Source organism: Pongo pygmaeus, chromosome 6, assembly GCF_028885625.2.
Source record: "Pongo pygmaeus isolate AG05252 chromosome 6, NHGRI_mPonPyg2-v2.0_pri, whole genome shotgun sequence".
Classification (NCBI taxonomy): domain Eukaryota; kingdom Metazoa; phylum Chordata; class Mammalia; order Primates; family Hominidae; genus Pongo; species Pongo pygmaeus.
This window is the reverse complement of record NC_072379.2, coordinates 100,111,860-100,130,251: the sequence shown is the minus strand read 5'-3', so window position 1 is coordinate 100,130,251 and position 18,392 is coordinate 100,111,860. Positions and strand designations below refer to the sequence as shown.

The 18,392-nt window shown below is 42.6% G+C and overlaps 1 protein-coding gene across 4 annotated transcripts in view; it reads right to left on the bottom strand.

Annotated features, from left to right (window-relative positions):
• The window catches only part of MAGI2 (membrane associated guanylate kinase, WW and PDZ domain containing 2), a 1,485,052-nt gene that overhangs the window by 33,100 nt on the left and 1,433,560 nt on the right, over positions 1-18,392 (bottom strand). For 2 of the 4 annotated variants that reach the window (XM_054494395.2, XM_054494397.2), the window contains one exon: positions 15,216-15,304. The exons of the other annotated variants lie outside the window; for them this stretch is intronic. In XM_054494395.2, coding sequence (XP_054350370.1) covers positions 15,216-15,304 — 89 coding nt within the window. The remainder of the gene's footprint in view (positions 1-15,215; positions 15,305-18,392) is intronic. 4 annotated transcript variants of the gene reach the window in all.

The window sequence follows — 18,392 nt, the reverse complement described above, 5'->3', positions numbered from 1 at the left end:
TTTTCCACACCATAGGCTCTTCAAATTAAGTCAGTATTACAAAAAAAGAGAGAAGATGGCTATTTAAAGTGAACATTGAATAGGAATAAATATTCTCAACTCAGTCAAGGTGGTCATACAAGACACTTTCTAAACATGCCTGGGACGTCTGCTTTGAACAGCATCCAAATGACACAAGAGGATTTAGCAAAGGCTACTGCTGTTCAGCTGAGAATATTGTATGATTAGAGAGAAAGCAGGGGAATTGAAACGTTTGTTTCTCTCTCAGGTTTGCAGGTTAGGCTGGTCAGAAATGCTGTTTGTGTCTCAGATTTCTGAGCTACAAGGTGGTGATCATTCTCTCATGGGTCTGATCTATCTTTACCTGACTTAAGCCATTCTCAGGGGCCTGTCTGCTCTAGTTCTCATTCTGCCTGAAAACATCATTTTATGAGGACTTTCTTAATGAAACAGCACATATTTGCAGGCGAAGGCATTCTTACCAGGAAGAGTGATAACCAACATGGGCTCTACTGGCTCCCTCTACTATCACTAACTCAGCAGCAACCCCCTGTTGAAGCACTTTCACACTCAGTTAATAGGAACAGGCCACACAACTCTTTACCTTGCACAGTGATACCTCTGGAGCCAGAAGCTAGTGGTCTCCTGGCAAAGGCCAACCCCCACCTGGAGCATTGGCCTGTTTTGATTCTGTGGATTAGTGACTGTTTAGTGTGCCATAGGTCAGTTCTGTCACTGGCAAATGAAGCCTGCCTGGCATTTATTCTCAGAGAAATGTCTGAAAAGCTCTTATGGCCCATCACATTTCAGAAGAAAGCCATAGTCATGTCAGAGATGTCATGGGCTTCAGCCTTCTCTTGACTAATTGCTCTTCCCCAAAGAAATACAGTACACAGATGCAGGCGAGCTCTGAGGTGCTGGAGAGGGCTGATGATTTTTTTAAACTGTCAAGGAAGTGTGTTACGAGGTTGTACACAGCCCTCTGTTTCTGAGAAATATTGTTACTGCTGTTTAAAAACAAACTGAAGAAAATGGAAGGAGCAATAAAAATAAAACAAACTGTACATATACATAAATATTATGCAATTGTTGGTCCTCACTGTCTTTTTCAATTTTGAAGGGAGTCCTTTTGTGTTAGAGCTTGAGGAGAGGTTTGAGAATTCGCAGTGCAGCCATTGCGTAGCCATTTCCATGAGGTCAGGGCTTTGCTGGGTGTGGAGGTGCTACAGTTTGGAGATACATATTTGAGACAGAGTCTCACTCTGTCGCCCAGGCTGGAGTGCAGTGGCGCAGTCTTGGCTCACTGCAACATCTGCCTCCTGCGTTCAAGTGATTCTCGTGCCTCAGCCTCCCAAGTAGCTGGGACTATAGGCATGCACCACCATGCCCGGCTAATTTTTGTATTTTTAGTAGAGATAGGATTTCACCATGTTGGCCAGGCTGGTCTTGAACCCCTGGCCTCAAGTCATCCACCTGCCTTGACCTCCCATTGTGCTGGAATTACAGGCATGAGCCACCATACCCAGGCATTTTTTTTTTTTTTTTTAAGACAAGATCTTGCTGTGTTACCCAGGCTGGAGGGCAATGGCACCATCGCAGCTCATGCCTGGGCTCAAGCAATCCTCCTGCCTCGGCCTCCCAAGTAGCTGGGACTATGGCACATACCACCACACTCGGCTAATTTTTGTGTATTTTGTGGAGATGGGGTTTTGCCATGCTGCCTAGACTGGTCTTGAATTCCGGAGCTCCAGCGATCCACTCGCCCTGGCCTCCCAAGTGTTGGAGGTATGAGCTACTGTGCCCGGCTGTTAGTTTGGATTTTTGACCCTCCAAACCTCATGCTGAAATTGGATCCCCAGTGTTGGAGGTGGGGCCTGGGAGGTGTTTGGGTCATTAGAGTGGCTCGCTGTGAATGGCCTGCTGTTGTCCTCATGGGACTGAGTTCTCCTTCTTGGTTTCCTGGGGAACGAGTTGTTGGAAAGAGCCTGGCACCCCTCCTCTTTCTTGCTTCCTCTCTCGCCATGTGACTGCTGTACAGTTTCCCTACACCTTCCGCCAGGAGTGGAAGCCACCTGAAGCCCTCACCAGAGGCAGACGCTGGTGCCATGCTCCACAGCCTGCAGAACCACGAGCCTAATAAATCCCTCTGCTTTATAAATGACCCATCCTCAGTATTCCTTTTATAGCAACAAAACAAACTAAGACAAAGGGGCAGCCAGGCATCCTGGACCATTGCTTACTCTCAGCAATGGGGACTTTTCATTATATCACATGGCCCCTGCCAGAGCTCATAAATGCTTGGCTATTGGGGAAAAAAATACTTTAATAATTTACTTTATCACCCGAGTGGCTCCCAAAGCTGGTTATATACGACAACCAGAACTGACCCCCTATAAGAATGCAGATACCCTGACCCACTGGTTTTGCTCTTCAAAGTTACCCTGAGGAAATAATCAAGGATATATATGGGAAGATATAGCTTCAAGGATTTTTTTTTGGTAGGATTTTTTTTAAAGTAGTGGAAAAATTAGAAAATTAAAATTAAAGAAAAATCATCCCAATAGGAGACAGGTTAAATGATAAATGTATAGAACTAAATGCTGAGCAGCCAGTAAAAACAAGGTATACAAGGATATTTATATCATGGAAAAGTAGTCGAAATATTGTCAAATAAAAAAAGCAGGATTCAAAATAAAATGGTTACATTTTAAAAAAGAGAATTATTTTACCTCTTTTGATTATTTTCTGTTTTCGAGGTATTCTGTAATTAACATGTGGTATTTTGTTAAGATCAGAAAAGTTACCTGAAAAAAGAGAGCCCATTAGAGCATCATTTGAGAACTAACGCTGCTTGCAGAATGGCAGTAGGAAAGTTTTCAAAATTGAGATTTTAAATACATCCTTTTACAAGGTCTGTCCTAGGAGTTTTAGAACATTAGCCTTTAAAAGAGCTTTGTCAGACGGGTAGGTGAGAAGACCCTTAATATAGAAGCTGTCCCAGGACTGTGTTGTCCCCTGTGTGAGGGTGTAGGGAATTCAGCGGGAGGGGCCCTTCTCTGTCCCTCCTTCCCCTCTCCTTGTCAGATTGGCCCCAAGGGGGTGAGGACCTGTGAGGACAGACTGGCTATGCTCCTGCCATGGGAATATGCATATATTTGAAGGTCAAAAAGTGAAGCCAAAGCTTCTAAATGCTTCTCTCTGGAGTAATCTACTAACCAGAAATTCAGAAAAACATAAACACCTTTCCTTTATTTTCTCTTCTGAGGTCTCTGGCAGGAGCAGATGGTTTGTGGCTGTCTTTTCCCATTCTCATAAGCTCCAACCCCCAACTGTGAGTCCATCTTTCCCTGTTTCAAAGTAGAAGTGCCCATTTATTGGGGTGGGTGGATTAAGGAACAATCAGGTAGAGAAAGATGACAAAAACGCAAAGTGAGAAAAAATTTCAGCTGAAAAATTGTTTACTCTTTCCTGGGCTATAGAGGTGAAAATAATTGACTGGATTTTGTTGCATTCTGTTCAGCAGTCCAAACTGAACCTCCAGCTTGCTGTGAGGTATTAAAGGCTTAGTTCCAGCCTTTTGATTTTTCAAGCACACTTGTACTCCCCCGAGATCTACCTCAGAATCTGCTGGATCCAATACCACTTTCTTTTATGGATTGAGTTTATTTTGTACCTTCTCTTTATAAGTGGAGGAAACCAGGCCTACCAGTTAGATATGGTAGTTCTTTCTCAGAATGGACTCGCTTTACACAGCAATACACATATTTTATTTTATTTTATTTTTTTGAGATGGGGTCTCGATCTGTCGCCCAGGTTGGAGTACAGTGGTGTGATCTTGGCTCACTGCAAGCTCCGCCTCCCGGGTTCCAGCTATTCTCCTGCCTCAGCCTCCTGAGTAGCTGCGATTACAAGTGTGCATCACCACGCCCGGCTAATTTTTGTATTTTTAGTAGAGATGGGGTTTCACCATGTTGGTCAGGCTGGTCTTGAAATGCTGACCTCATGATCCGCCTACCTCAGGCTCCCAAAGTGCTGGGATTACAGGCGTGAGACACTGCGCCTGGCCTAAAGGGATATAATTTTTATTCTGGGATGCTGGAGACTGGAGAGGTAGGAATTCTGTCTTTAAAAAGCCTCCATCTCACTCTACGGGCATTCTCCTTCACATGGGTGTGTGTATGTATTATATTCTTATGTCACAATTATTTAAGCCCCTTCATTCATAGGCATACTTTTTTTTTTTCCTGAAAGACCATAACCTTCTGGAGGGAAGGACCTGACCTTGCTATTTCACTTAATTTTTTTTTTTTTTCTGTTTTGAGACAGGGTCTTGCTCTCTGTCACCCAGGCTGGAGTGCAGTGGTGCAATCACAGCTCACTGCAGCCTCAACCTCATGGGCTCAAGCGATGCTCAACCTCCTGAGTAGCTGAGATTACAGACATGCACCACCAAGCCTGGTTAATCTTTGTATTTTTTGTAGAGACAGGGTCCCACTATGTTGGCCAGGCTGGTCTGGAATTCCTGGGCTCAAGCGATCTTCCTACCTTGGCCTCCCAAAGTGCTGGGATTACAGGTGTGAGCCACTATGCTTGACCTTAACCTGATTTCTTTTTCTTATTTCTTAACCTTATTTCATTCATTCACACAATGTAGGCCTGCCTTGGCCTCCTAAAGTGCTGGGATTACAGGCATGTGCTTTTTTTAAATAGTTGCCATCCACTGGTGTGAGGTGATATCTCATTGTGATTTTGATTTGCATTTTCCATCCAGTGTTAAACATGAGGCTCTGGGCACAATCATGCTTGCTAATAATAGATCTAGTGGCTTTGGAACTGTAAAACAGATAAGATAATAACCTAGTAAAAATTTCCTGAGAGACAAGGTCACAGAAAGGCAAAAAGAAAGCCATGATCTTCATGTCACATTTTGCAATACTAAATAACCTGGCAGTGTTTACATTTATATTACCTATCCCCATAGGGAGTGCCTCAGCCTGGCACTTGCAGCTCCCAGTGACGACGAGTGGAAACGCTTTTCCCTTGTCAGTGTGCTTCTGAGTCAGAATCAGGATTGTGTTCTATTAGCATTTGTCTATTTTGCAAGCTCCTACCTAGAGTGGCTGTCAAGACAATTGATATTCTTCCTCCGCACTGAACCTGGGCTACTGTCTATAAGAAGTCATTGTGAAAAGAGGTGGGGTACAAAGGAGTATAAATAAACCACTGACACCTCCCAGACCCTGGAACCTCCTTTTCTATACATGCAGTTTTACTTCCTTACTGCCCCGGTGGAGTCCTCCTTCCAAAATCAATCAGGGGCAGGATCCAAAACAATAGTGGCAAAAACAGAAGCTGAACAAAAACTTGATAACTAGAGAGTGAACTGATGATAATGTCAACCTTATGATAATGAGCTGCCTGGCTTCTACTGATTGCTCCTTTAAGAAACTCAGCACCTCTTATCTAATTGTCCTGAAGGCTGCATAATGTACCAAATGAAGCTCAGGAAGGGGGGCAATCCTCTGTGCAGTAACCTCCGCTGAAGGCTTAGGGCTGCTGGAGCTCCTGTGTGGCAGTGTCTTTTTTTTATTATTGTGGTAAAAAACATAAAACTTACCATCTTAACCATTTGTAAATGTGCAGTACAGTAGTGTTATGTGTAACAGATCCCTAAAACTTCATCTTGCAAAACTGAAACTCTATATCCATTGAACTCACCCTTTCCCCTCTCCCCAGCCCCTGGCAACCACGTTCTACATCCTGTTTCTAAGAGCCTGACTACTTTAGATGCCTCATATAAGTGGAATCATGCAGTATTCATCTTTTTTGTGACTGGCTTATTTCACTTCCCCTAATGTCCTCAAGGTTCATCCATGTTGTAGCAGATGACAGGATTTCCTTCTTTTTTAAGGCTAAATAATATTCCATTGTAATACCATTTGACCCAGCAATCCCATTACTGGGTATATACCCAAAGGAATATAAATCATTCTATTATAAAGATATATGGATGCATATGTATACTGCAGCGCTATTTACAATACCAAAGACATGGAATCAGCCTAAATGCCCATCAATGATAGACTGGATAAAGAAAATGTGGTACATATACACCATGGAATACTATGTAGCCATAAAAAGGAACAAGATCATGTCCTTTGCAGAAACATGGTTGGAGCTGGAAGCCATTATCTTCAGGAAACTAACACAGGTACAGAAAACCAAACACTGTATCTTCTCACTATAAATGGGAGCTGAGTGATGAGAACATATGGACAGATTGAGGGGGGGACAACACACACTGGGGCCTGTCGGGGCTTGGGGGAAGGAGAGCATCAGGAAGAACAGCTAAGGGATGCTGGGCTTAATACCTAGGTGATGGGGTGATCTGTGCAGCAAACCACCACGGCACATGTTTACCTGTGTAACAAACCTGCACATCCTGCACATGGACCCTGAACTTAAAAGTTGAAGAAAAAAGAAATTCCATTGTATGTAGGTGTACACATACACTGACACACACACATATCCCTCCCACATTTTCTTTATCCATTCATGTGTTGATGGACATTGAGGTTGCTCCACCTTTTGGTTATTATAAATATTGTGAATAATGCTGCAATGAACAAGAATGTGCAAATATCTCCTTGAGATCCTATATATTTTATATGTATAAATATTTTTATGAGTGTGTCTATATATATAAATTTTATATATATATATAAAATCTCCAAAAGTGGGATTGTTGGATTATATGGTAATTCTATATTTAATTTTTTGAAGAACCTCCATACCATTTCCATAATGGCCACACTTGCAATCCCACAAACTTGTGTTCTGTTTAGAACACAAGAGTTCTAATTTCTTCACATCCTTGCCAACACTTGTTATTTTCTGTGTATTTTTATTTTTATTTTTGAGATGGAGTTTTGCTCTTGTTGCCCAGGCTGGAGTGCAATAGTGCAATCTCCGCTTGCTACAACCTCTGCCTTCTGGGTTTAAGTGATTCTCCTGCCTCAGCCTCCTGGGTAGCTGGCATTACAGGTGCCCTCCACCATGCCTGGCTAATTTTTTGTAATTTTAGCAAAGAAGGGGTTTCACTATGTTGGCCAGGCTGGTCTTGAATTCCTGACCTCAGGTGATTCACCTGCCTCAGCCTCCCAAAGTGCTGGGATTACAGGCGTGTGTGTTTTTTTAAAAATAGTTGCCATCCACTGGTGTGAGGTGATATCTCATTGTGATTTTGATTTGCATTTCCCTGATAATTGGTGATATCAAACATCTTTTCTTATGCTTTTTGCCCATTTGTGTATTTATGTCTTTCACAACCATAGCACAACTTGGGGTTTCTAGCTAGAGCTTTTACATGCCTTGGAGCTTTGGATGTAGAGAGATTGGGGCATGGTTTCACTGTATTTGACCACTGAAAGGCAAGCAACATTTCACTTACATGGTGAGTAAGCAGTGAGATTTTTTTTTGCCTGGGCATTGCCTGATATTTTACTTTGAAAACAAGCTAAAGATATTGACTGCCGTATGCCCAGGGGTAATAAGCTATTGATGGCTATAATGGAAAAGGCCAACTGAACAGATGTATTTTACTTAGAAGAGATAATTTTTCTCCCCTCTGGCATTTTATATATATGTGTGTATATATATATATACATGGATGAGAAACATCTTGAATATAAAAAGAGACATTAAGTATTCCTGCTAGTTGCTTTTTCTGTGGTAGTGAATTTTCATAAGGAATAGCAAAAAGACCCAAGTCCTTTTTTTGAAGGTACTATGCTAACATCAAACAATCTTTCATCAGAAAAACCCAGTGTATGAAAGCAGCTCCAAGTGGTCATAGTACAATGATTGTGTCTATACATTAAAGTTGGGGTTATGAGGGAAAGTAGCCTCTGTGTCACTGCTCATGTGTCACAAAGTAGCAAGAAGGTGACACAGAGCCTGGAGCTGGCAATGAGGGAATGTCTGTGTTCTTGCTCTCCTTTGCCAGCCTCCCTCCCCCCACTTTTCCGTGCCCTTCCCTGGGGACTCCATCTGCTCTTTTGGTTTTAACTGCTGAAGCCACAACTATGATGCAGTTGCTTGTTGTGAATCACTATTTGAATGTTCACGTACATCTTAAAAATTTTTTTTTTTTGAGACGGAGTTTCGCTCTGTCGCCCAGGCTGGTGTGCAATGGTGTGATCTCGGCTCACTGCAACCTCTGCCTCCTGGGTTCAAGCGATTCTCTTGCCTCAGCCTCCTGGGTAGCTGGGACTACAGGCGCGTGCCACCATGCCCAGCTAATTGTAATCCCAAAGTGCTGGGGTTACAGGCGTGAGCTACCACTCCTGGCCACATGTTTTTTCATACCCTCAGATTAATTCATTCATAGTACTCTCCATGTAAGCATTAAAAAGGAACTAAGGCAACATATAACTGAACCGTATTATTTTATGGATGAGTAGACCTTGGTAATTAGAAATTAGGTAATTAGGTAATTCTTGAAAGGCTGCACAGCTAGTTAAGAGCATCACTTTAGAATTTTCCTATGTCTTTTTCCCTGATGATGGCTCTGCTGTTTTCTCAAATACTTAGTTTCTAACGTGGGGATACTTTTTGAGTCCTTCTTAATTCTTAGTCCCTTTATACCATCATTCAGCAGGTTTTATTGATTCTTCTTTTAAGGCTCTTGGTATTGACAACTCACCTGCATCTTACTTCTGTTTTTAGTTTCTCATTACCCCATCCCTGTATCTCCTAGGTTATCTTAATAGCTTATCTGATCTACCTCTAGTCCACTGGTTCTTAGCTCTGGCTGCTCATCATATTGACCTGGGGCATGTTAACAACAGCAGAAGCCCACCTCTGCCTGCCAGTCTTTCCCACCCCATTCTGGTTGAATTGGTCTGGGGAGGAGCCTCTGTGGGTATTTTGCAAATCCAAATCCACAGGTAATGATAATGGGTACCCAGGATTAAAAACCCTTTCCAGAAATGTTTGCCACCACCCATAAAGCACTTCTTTGGCAGTGCCAATGTGATGCTTGAGAACTTTCTGTGCCTTCTCATTGTCATTAGTTTCTAGATATCTGCTTCTTCCAATCATTCAATGCTTTTGTGACTTTGCCTTTTGGTAGGAACCCTATGCTCTAGATATATCATTTGCGTGTTAGCTTCAAAATCATCTCTGACAATATCCTACATTCATTTCAAGTTGTAGAGCCCTTTGCTCTCCTCTCTGCCCATCCAAAATCCACTGGCTCCTTAAGGGTATCTCAAGACTACCTTCCTCCAAGGAGCCCTGTCTGACTATTCTGGTAATTATTTCTGCTACTTGCCTCAAACTCTCTTATTCTGGTTTGTACTCTCTTATTCTAAGTAAGTATTTTCAGCTCTTTAGTGAGATGGAGAGCTCCTTGAGGGAGGAAAAATGCCATATATATATATATATATATATATTTTTTTTTTTCTGGAGTCCCTACAGCATCAAACAATGGCTGACATATAAGAGGCAAATTTGGTTAAACTTGGTATAGACCCAGGAGACTAGAAGGGAGCTTAGAGAATTTTCGTAGCAGCCCCTTTTCCACAACAGAAAGGCAGGCACAGAATCTCATTCAGACAGACCTAACATTAGCTCTCATTCCACAGGTCCTGGCTACAGACCGTGCTAGACGTGGCATTTCTGTAGCCCAGCAGCATTGGCATATTAGACTACAGTTTGTGCTGCCAACATAGGTCACAATTACAATTTGAGAAAAACACTTTGTAGTAACAATAAAACTTAGATGAACCAGAAGCAACTACCTGGAACATTCAATTAGCCAGTTTTCCTCCACTCAACAATTAACACAAAGAGATACATTACATGAGAATAAGTGGATAGGCAGGAAATTATTTAAAAAACAAAACAAAAGGGAACCTCCACCCTTGAGATTAGGTTGAGAGTGTTGGTGAAAATTTGGGCCATCAATCTTGCGGCTTCTACAACCATCTAAATAAAAACCTGCATTGAAATTTGCTGTCAGAATGATGACCTCGTGATACTGCAAGATGTTTGTTCATCCATTCACTTATTTATTCAGTCTTTCTTGTTGTCCTCAATCTGCTAAGCACTGTACAAAGAACCTAGGCTCCTGGCTTCAAGGAGTTTGAATACGACAAAGGGGAGGAAGTATGTGGACACTGATAACTATGCTGCAAAGCAGAGAGTGAGAGAGAACAGGAGAGAAGCATGAGGGCTATGAGACTTCAGAGGACTGAGAGATCCCTTCTGATTGCCGGACTTGGGAAAGGATTCATGGAGGAGGCAAGCTTTGGACCTGGGTCTTGAAGGAGGACAAGATTTGGGGAAAAGGTTTACTAAGCCAAGAAAACAGCATGTGCCCAACCCTGAAGGTGGGGATGCAGGGCAATGACAAGTGTTCCCGTGTAACTGGAACACACCTATGTAAAGGAGTATTGTGTGAGATAGGAAATCAGAGTGAATAGCAGGATGGGGCCAAATCATGGATGGCTTGGGGATGCACTTAAGGGTTTTTTGTTGGGCGCAGCGGCTCACATCTGTAATCCCAGCACTATGGGGGGGCCAAGGCAGGCAGATCACTTGAGGCCAGGTGTTCAAGACCAGCCTGGCCAACATGGTGAAACCCTGTCTCTATTAAAAATACAAAAAGTAGCTGGGGGCGGTGGCATATGCCTGTAATTCTAGCTACCTGGGAGGCTGAGGTGAGAATTGCTTGAACCCAGAAGGCAGAGATTCCCCTGAGCCGAGATTGTGCCACTGCACTCTAGCCTGGGTGAAAGAGCAAGACCGTCTCAAAAAAAAAGGTTTTCTTTTTTTTTTTTAGATGGAAAAGATTTTGAGTGGGGCAATCCTTTAGGACAATTGTGGCATCAATGAACAGGGAAGATATACCATAGCAGTATAGCAGTAGGGCAAGCAGGTAAAGGCTGTCTAATCCGGGGGAGTGGGCCTGAACTGGGACAGAATGACAATAGGAATGGAGGAGAGGCTAATGTGGGAAATGAAAGAAGTATGCTCACACCTGGGGACTGGTTGTATACACACACACACACACACACACACACACACGAGTGGGAAAGCCAGCCAAGGCAGTTTTGAGCCAACCAAGAGGGTTGATGGTCCCTTAATTAATAGGTGATTCAAGAGGAGGAATATTTTGGGAGGGAAGGTCATGAACACAATTTTCAAAGCGTAAATGCAGGGTGTCTGGGTAGAATTGTCTAGCAGGCAGTTTGAAGTCTTGGGATGAAGCTGTGAAATGAAGGCAGGGGTGGCAAACAGACACAAGAGTCCTCTGCACAGTGGGACAGGTGGAACCATGAGAGCAAGAGAGATCCTGAAGGAAAGGGTGGGGAGGGCTGTTATGGGTGGAAAGAGAGTTGAAGACCCCAGAGGAGCAATTGAACAGGTAAGAGAAAATCCAGCGAATACACTGACCAACAGTGTTAGTTTTTACAGGGAGTCCTAAGGGGCTGACGGGTTGAATCCATCATTAGATTTTGTTATCATAGTGAAACTGGAGATCTTTGAGGGGACTTCATCATTGGAGTCTTGATAAAATTCAGATTTTAAGATGCAGTATGCCATGGGAAAAGAGAAATTGGGCAGAGCATGCCTGTTTCCAGAATACCTTATACATCAGCCGGGAAAGGAACCCAAGAAATGATTTCAACAAGAGTGCGATTTTTGTTTTTCTATTTTTTGGTAAACTACAAGCACCCCATTTTCCTTAACCATTCCCCATATAGAGAGTTACTTTAGTGTAGAGATAGTATCTTACTCATCTTTGCACTCTGACCACCTCTGCCCTCTGAAAAAAGAAAGCAGAAACAACAGGGCCTGGGCCCCCATGGCTGGAGCTAAGTAGGAGCTCTAGTTATCCGAGGTGGGTGTCCACACTGGGTGGGTTCCTGGAGTGGCTCAGAACATGGGGAGGGCATATGGAGAGGTCCACGGAGTAGCAGGCGAAGGCCACTTCCCACCCACAATCCACACAAAGCCATCATGTCTTGAGTGCTATGTGCCTGGCATTGCACCAATCCTCTCCATTCTCCTTCCTTTTCTAACTTGCTTCCCAGCCTATCTCTGGGCGGTGCAACCACTTTTTCATCTAGAAAATGGGTAATTATTTTTGAAGCCCCTCTCTGGCTTCCAAATTGCTTTTCTCTCTGGTTCTCTTCCTGTCTCTCAGATTGCCCTCTCCTGATTTTCTTCACCAACTTCTCTGACTTCCCTGTCCAGTGTGGCTTTGTCATCTGGCACTCCTCTCTCTGTACACAGTGGGTGCTCTCTGGGAGAGCTCAGCCCCACTTATGGCTCCAAATCCTCTCCAGGACTCCCCAAATGCTCTGGCTCCAGCTCCTGAGTGCCTCATTCAAGTGCCCTGTTTCTGGGCTTCCTCACTTAAGTGTCTCTCAGGCCTCTGAAGCTCAATAAGTCCAAAACTCTCCTCATCATCCTTCTGCCTAAGCTTGGCCCTTCACTCATGTTTCCTGTTAGCTTCCTGACATCATCTTCCACCCAGCCCTGGGCCACAGTCCTCCTCCTTGATCCCATCCTTCACATTCATTATTCACCAACCTTTTTTATTTTCATCAATGAAATGACTGAAATATCCCCAATATCCAACCCCAATGTGCTATTTCCATCACCACTTTCTTAATTTCAGCCCTCACGTCATTTGCCTCAACTTCTGCAATAACATTTTAACTGCCTGCATTTTTCTATAAAGCCCATCTTAAATACCACTGAGGTATATTTCCAAATACAGATGTTTTTACCCTCCCATTAAAAAATTTCTTTTGGTGACATCTGATTATATAAACCTCAGATTCCTTTGCTTGGGATAGAAGGTATTTTTTTCTTTTCTTTTCTTTTGAGACAGGATCTCACTCTGTCACCTAGGCTGGAGTGAAGTGGTGCAATCATAGCTCATTGCAGCCTCAAACTCCTGGACTCAAGAAAGCCTCTTGCCTCAGTTTCCCAAGTAGATGGGACTACAGTCACGTGCTCACACACCTGGCTAATTGTTTATTTTTTTGTATAGATAGGGTCTTGCTATGTTGCCCAGGCTAGCCTCAATCTTTTGGCCTCAAGCAATCCTCCTGCCTTGGCCTCCCGAAATGTTGGGATTACAGCTGTGAGCCACCATGCCCAGCCAGAATTTTTTAAAGGGCTCCTCTTTCATTTTGGCTATCCCCCTTTGCCATTTAGCCTATGTTATAGCTGTTCTGAACACATCTCCCTGACTTTGCTTGAACCATTTCGTCTGCTTGGAAACAAACAGCCTTATCTTTTTTCCACTCTGGTGAAAGCAATGCCCAGCTAAAATTTTACCACTTGGGTAGAATTTTCTACAATTCTGCTAAGCAGATTAGTTTACTGCCTGCTTTGGGTTCTTATCACCCTTTGCTGATACTATTTATCTTGCCCCATTACGTAATTATCTCCCTGTCTTCCATCCTAGCTTATGAATGGACACGGCAGAGCCTTTTTTATTAATCTTTATATCCCTAGCAATGAGCAACAGGCCTGGGGTCACAGGTGGTGCTTGACAGATGCTTATGGAACTGAACTGAAACCACAAAGAGCCCTCTCTCTCTTTTTTTTTTAAAGTTAATGACTCTAGTGAATTGACTCAGGCCTCCTCATCCCCATGGATTACAGACTAGTTAAAGTAAATTATATGGCAAGCATAGACCTTTCTTTTGTCAGAAACAGAAATCTATCCCTCCTTAACCTATAGTCATTGGACTAGATTTCCCCAATAAGTATTCCATGGCTTTATCCCTTTTCTAGCACATTGCAACTTTCTCCTTTATGCCCTAACTTAGGTACGTAGTTTTCCCCTGGTCAGCAAGTTACCTTTTGAGAGACATACTTTGGAGAAATTATACATTTAAAATTTGTTTTTGTAGATAGCTTCAAGGAATGACTGTGATGGTTTTGTGTGTGTGTGTGTGTGTGTGTGTGTGTGTGTATCTACCTAAATTTATATAAGCAAAAACTTTTTGATAAGAAAATGTTTAGTAGTAAGCCAATTAAATAATTTACTTAATGAATAATGTTGTCTTTTATGTTAAATTCTAGCCAGTCCTGGATGGTAATTAGCAGGGTCATTAAAAATTGGAAAATATGTTTCAGAAAAAATTCAGAGAGCCAGTTTAAAAGAATTTGGTGGAGAGATGCTTAGCCATGGCTGTGACAGTGTTAATGGGATAGAATCAAACCAGAATTGAGAAGTGTGTCAGTTTGATTTATACTTATATGGCTAACCATGGAGACTGAGCATGAGTACAGTTTCTGCTAAAAAGCCAAAATGACATATAAAATCCCAGTCCAGTTAAATTGCGGCAGTAGCTACATGCTACCGCAGAACGTGACAGTGAAATGTGGGCTGCTTTAGGGATGTATTTCAGGGGTAAAAAGTTGCTTGAACCATGGTTGCAAGGCTATCATCTACATTCTGATTTTTAAGAAAATTATGGGTTACATTTTCTTTCCTTGAGATTTTTTACCAAGGCTAAAATATAGCCAACACTTGAGAATATTCCTTTTGAAACAGTAGCGAATACTAACTCGATGTAAAGTTATGACTACTTTAAAAAAATAGTCACAATTGGGCCCTTAAAATTTTTTTTTTCTTTAAACTTGGTGCATCACTGAGTATGGAGGAAGGAAGGTGACAGGATCTTGTCTTGATTGGATAACTGCCACAGAGCAGGCTGGGAGATACCCATGATGCCAGGTGGAGTTTGGAGTTTCTAGGGCTAGAAGGTCTGGCAACTGTGGCTCTCCTTCTATCGGACACAAAAAGGATAGCTTAGGTTACAGCTGTCTATACTTTGGCTGAGAGGAAACAAATTTAGTGACTTGCACTGAATCCCAGGGAGGATGCTCTGAAATGTGTGGGGTGGAACGCGGCCAGTGCTGCTCTGCTGTTCTCTACCTGCTTCCTTCCTGCTGGGGTCATTCTAGGCTGGCCCCTGCTAGAATGCGGTGCATCTCAAATTTTCATGAATCTGCAAATCTTATCCTTATCACTTATAAGGTCTCAGCTATACATATATTCCAGAACTCTAGAAATAATTAGACAAGCTACTATGAAAGAGAAAGCATTATACATCAGTTAAAAACATATGCAAAACCAAGGCTCATTAGAGAAAGATAATATTCATGCAGATTTTACAAACCGTGTCTTTAGGGTGGCCCAATAAGTAGAAATATGGGGACCCATGCTTGTCACTTTTCATGCACATGGAGAGACTGGAAGGTACCATTCCTAAAGGAAGGGGAGGAACAGCCTAGGACCAATCATTAGAATTAACAGAACCAGTAACAAAGATATATTATTACTGTTAGAATCAAGATTGCTTAGTATGTTTAGAGCAGTCGAATAAAAATTATCTAGGCAGTAAGAATAAAGACTTTAAGTAAAGCTAACCCTATCAAGCATGCAGCAAGTGAAATTAGTGAAAGACTGAGCTATATGTGTATTTCAAAAGTAGACTTTTCTCAAAATATTGAGGGCATCCTGAGGTGCTTTAATGGAGGCAAAAATATTAATAAAATTAGAAATGGTAATATGTAAATTATTGTAGGCTTTTCTCATAATAATGAGATGTTTTAGGGATATCAACTGTCATTTGAGAATCAGTCACAGTAATCATTTCTAAATTTTAAAAGGATTATAAAAATAAATACATAGTGTCCCCATGTTTATATTTATATTTTCTCTAATAATCTCATAAATTCATATAGTTCCCCTTACCATTAAAACTTTGCGTATTAAATTCATAGTTCATGGTCAGGCACGGTGGCTCAGGCCTGTAATCCTAGCACTCTGGGAGGCTGAGGTGGGCAGAACATTTGAGGTCAGGAGTTCAAGACCAGCCTGGCCAACATGGTGAAACCCCATCTCTGCTGAAAATATAAAAATTAGCTGGGCAGGTTGGTGTGCGCCTGTAGTCCCATCTACTTAGGAGGCTGAGGCAAGAGAATCACTGGAACCCGGGAGGCAGAGGTTGCAGTGAGCCGACATAGCACCACTGCACTCCAGCCTGGGCATCAGAGTGAGACTCTGTCTTGAAAAAAAAAAATTCATAGTTGACTTGCTGGATGTAATTGCTTTCTGGAAGAAAATAAAGCTGAAAAAAAAAAATGCAGCAGTGTCTTGCCTGTTCTGTTCCACTGTACTCACCTGCTGTGGGTTGTGCTTTGAAACCAACTTCTTCGTGGTGGTCTTGGTCTGAATCTAGCTCAGATCATGGACTACAGTTCTTTACCTACAGAAAGATGAGTACTAGAAATTCTGGAATATCTAGATTAGTAATTTCCAAGAGACAGGCCCCTAGAAGAGGCAACAACTGCTTCCTGCACTGCCTATGTTCTCTCAGCTCTGCTCAGGGTGAGATAAGGGGGGATGTGCTCATTGTGAGGTTAATGTGATCAGAAGAACTTAATCCATGCAGCTTGGATGTGTTGAGGCCTGATTTCCTCTTTGCCAGCAAACACTGATTCTCCCTGTCTACATGCCCAACTTGCTCCACACGTGGTGCTGTGTATATACGGCTTCAATGTGCAGAATGGAATTGCACTCCACATCAATTTTGGGTTTTGCCACATGAGGTGTTTTTCATAGCATGGTGTGTTTGAGGAAAGGGAGAGTACAGGCGGAGCCCTAACACCTCGAGGTTAAATGGAAAGTAGAACCTCTGGAGGGTAAGGAAGCACATGCTTAACAATAAATGTCAGAAGTAGAAATTAAATTTCAGGATTTATTAATTGAGTTTACCACTTAGCCCTGCCAAGATGCAAGTAATTTTGTGCGAAAATGATCAAGCTGTTTCAGTGTCACACAGAGAAGGCTCTCATTTGGTTTTAAACATGGCCTTTACTGGGCTTGGAAGATACATGTGCTAGGAGACCTCATGCCCAGAAGGTCAAATAAAAGGGCCCAGAGCATGGTGGAAATAAATTGCTGTGAAGGCTGGAGTAGAAACTGCAGTGAAATGTGAGAAACCGACAGTTGCATACTGTGCTAGGCATATTAATGCATACATTATGAGTATATGTGTCCAATCCTAAAACCCAGGATCCCAATAAGGCCAGGGGCACTCTTGAAGAGTGCATGTTGAACCGACCAGAGACCTTGCTACAGAACTTTAAAAGCAGGTTATTTTGAAAGCAAATGTCTGAGCCACTTTATAGTTAACAGCTATTTAGTCTGGGCTAAGTGTGTATTTGTTGTTCTATTAAAAAAAATCTTGAATCCAAACAGCACATTGATGAATGTGTGATTCTTAAGTTAAGGGATTTTGTTGTAGTTAGAGCATACAATTAAAGCCTGGAGTAAGGCATTATATGACTTTATTTCTGATCCTGATTGAAGGTCTATAGTTAAATATGGGGAGTTTTTTATCAGAACAGGACATTGGGGCAATGCTAACTTTGAGCAAGGTTGTAGGCAGTTTGTGAATAACAAAAATCTGGACTTATGGTAAAAAATACAGAGACAATAGGAAGGTTGTTGGTTGCCAGGGGTGGGTGTGGAGGGAATGGATGAATAGATGGAGCACAGAGGGTTTTTAGGGCAGTGACACTATTCTGTATGATACTACAATGGTGGACACATGTCATTAGACATTTGTCTACACCCATAGAATGTGCAACAGTGGTCTCCAACATTTTTGGCACCAGGGACTAGTTTTATGGAAGACAATTTTTCCACAGACCAGGTGGGGGTAGGGGGATGGTTTCAGGATGAAACTGTTCCACCTCAGATCCTCAGAGCATCAGGCATTACATTCTCATAAGGAGCAGGCAAACTAGATCCCTCGCATGTGCCATTTGCAGTAGGGTTTGCGCCCCTATGAGAATCTAATGCTGCCGCTGATCTGACAGGAGGTGGAGCTCAGGCAGTAATGCTCCCTTACCCATTGCTCACCTCCTGCTATGTGGCCCAGTTCCTAACAGACCACGGGCCAGTCACGATCTGCAGCCCAGGGGTTGGGGACCCCTGATTTACAACACTAAGACTGAACCCTAGTGTCAACTGTGGACTCTGAGTGATAAAAATGTGTCAGTGTAGGTTCGTCAGTTGTAACAAACGCACACTGTGGTGGGGGTGCTGATCATGGGGGTGGCTATGCATGAATGGGGGCAGGGAGTATACGGGAAATCTCTGTGCCTTTCTCTCAAATTTGCTGTGAACCTAAAAGTGCTCTAAAAAATCAAGTCTTAAAAAAAGCTGGCCTTATGGACTCACTGTTTCTTCCACTGGAAATGAGGGGTTTAGAGTACTTTAGTACAAAAATTAAAGCTCGAGTTATTTTACTAGGGGAAACCAGGACAGGACAGTAGGCATGGGC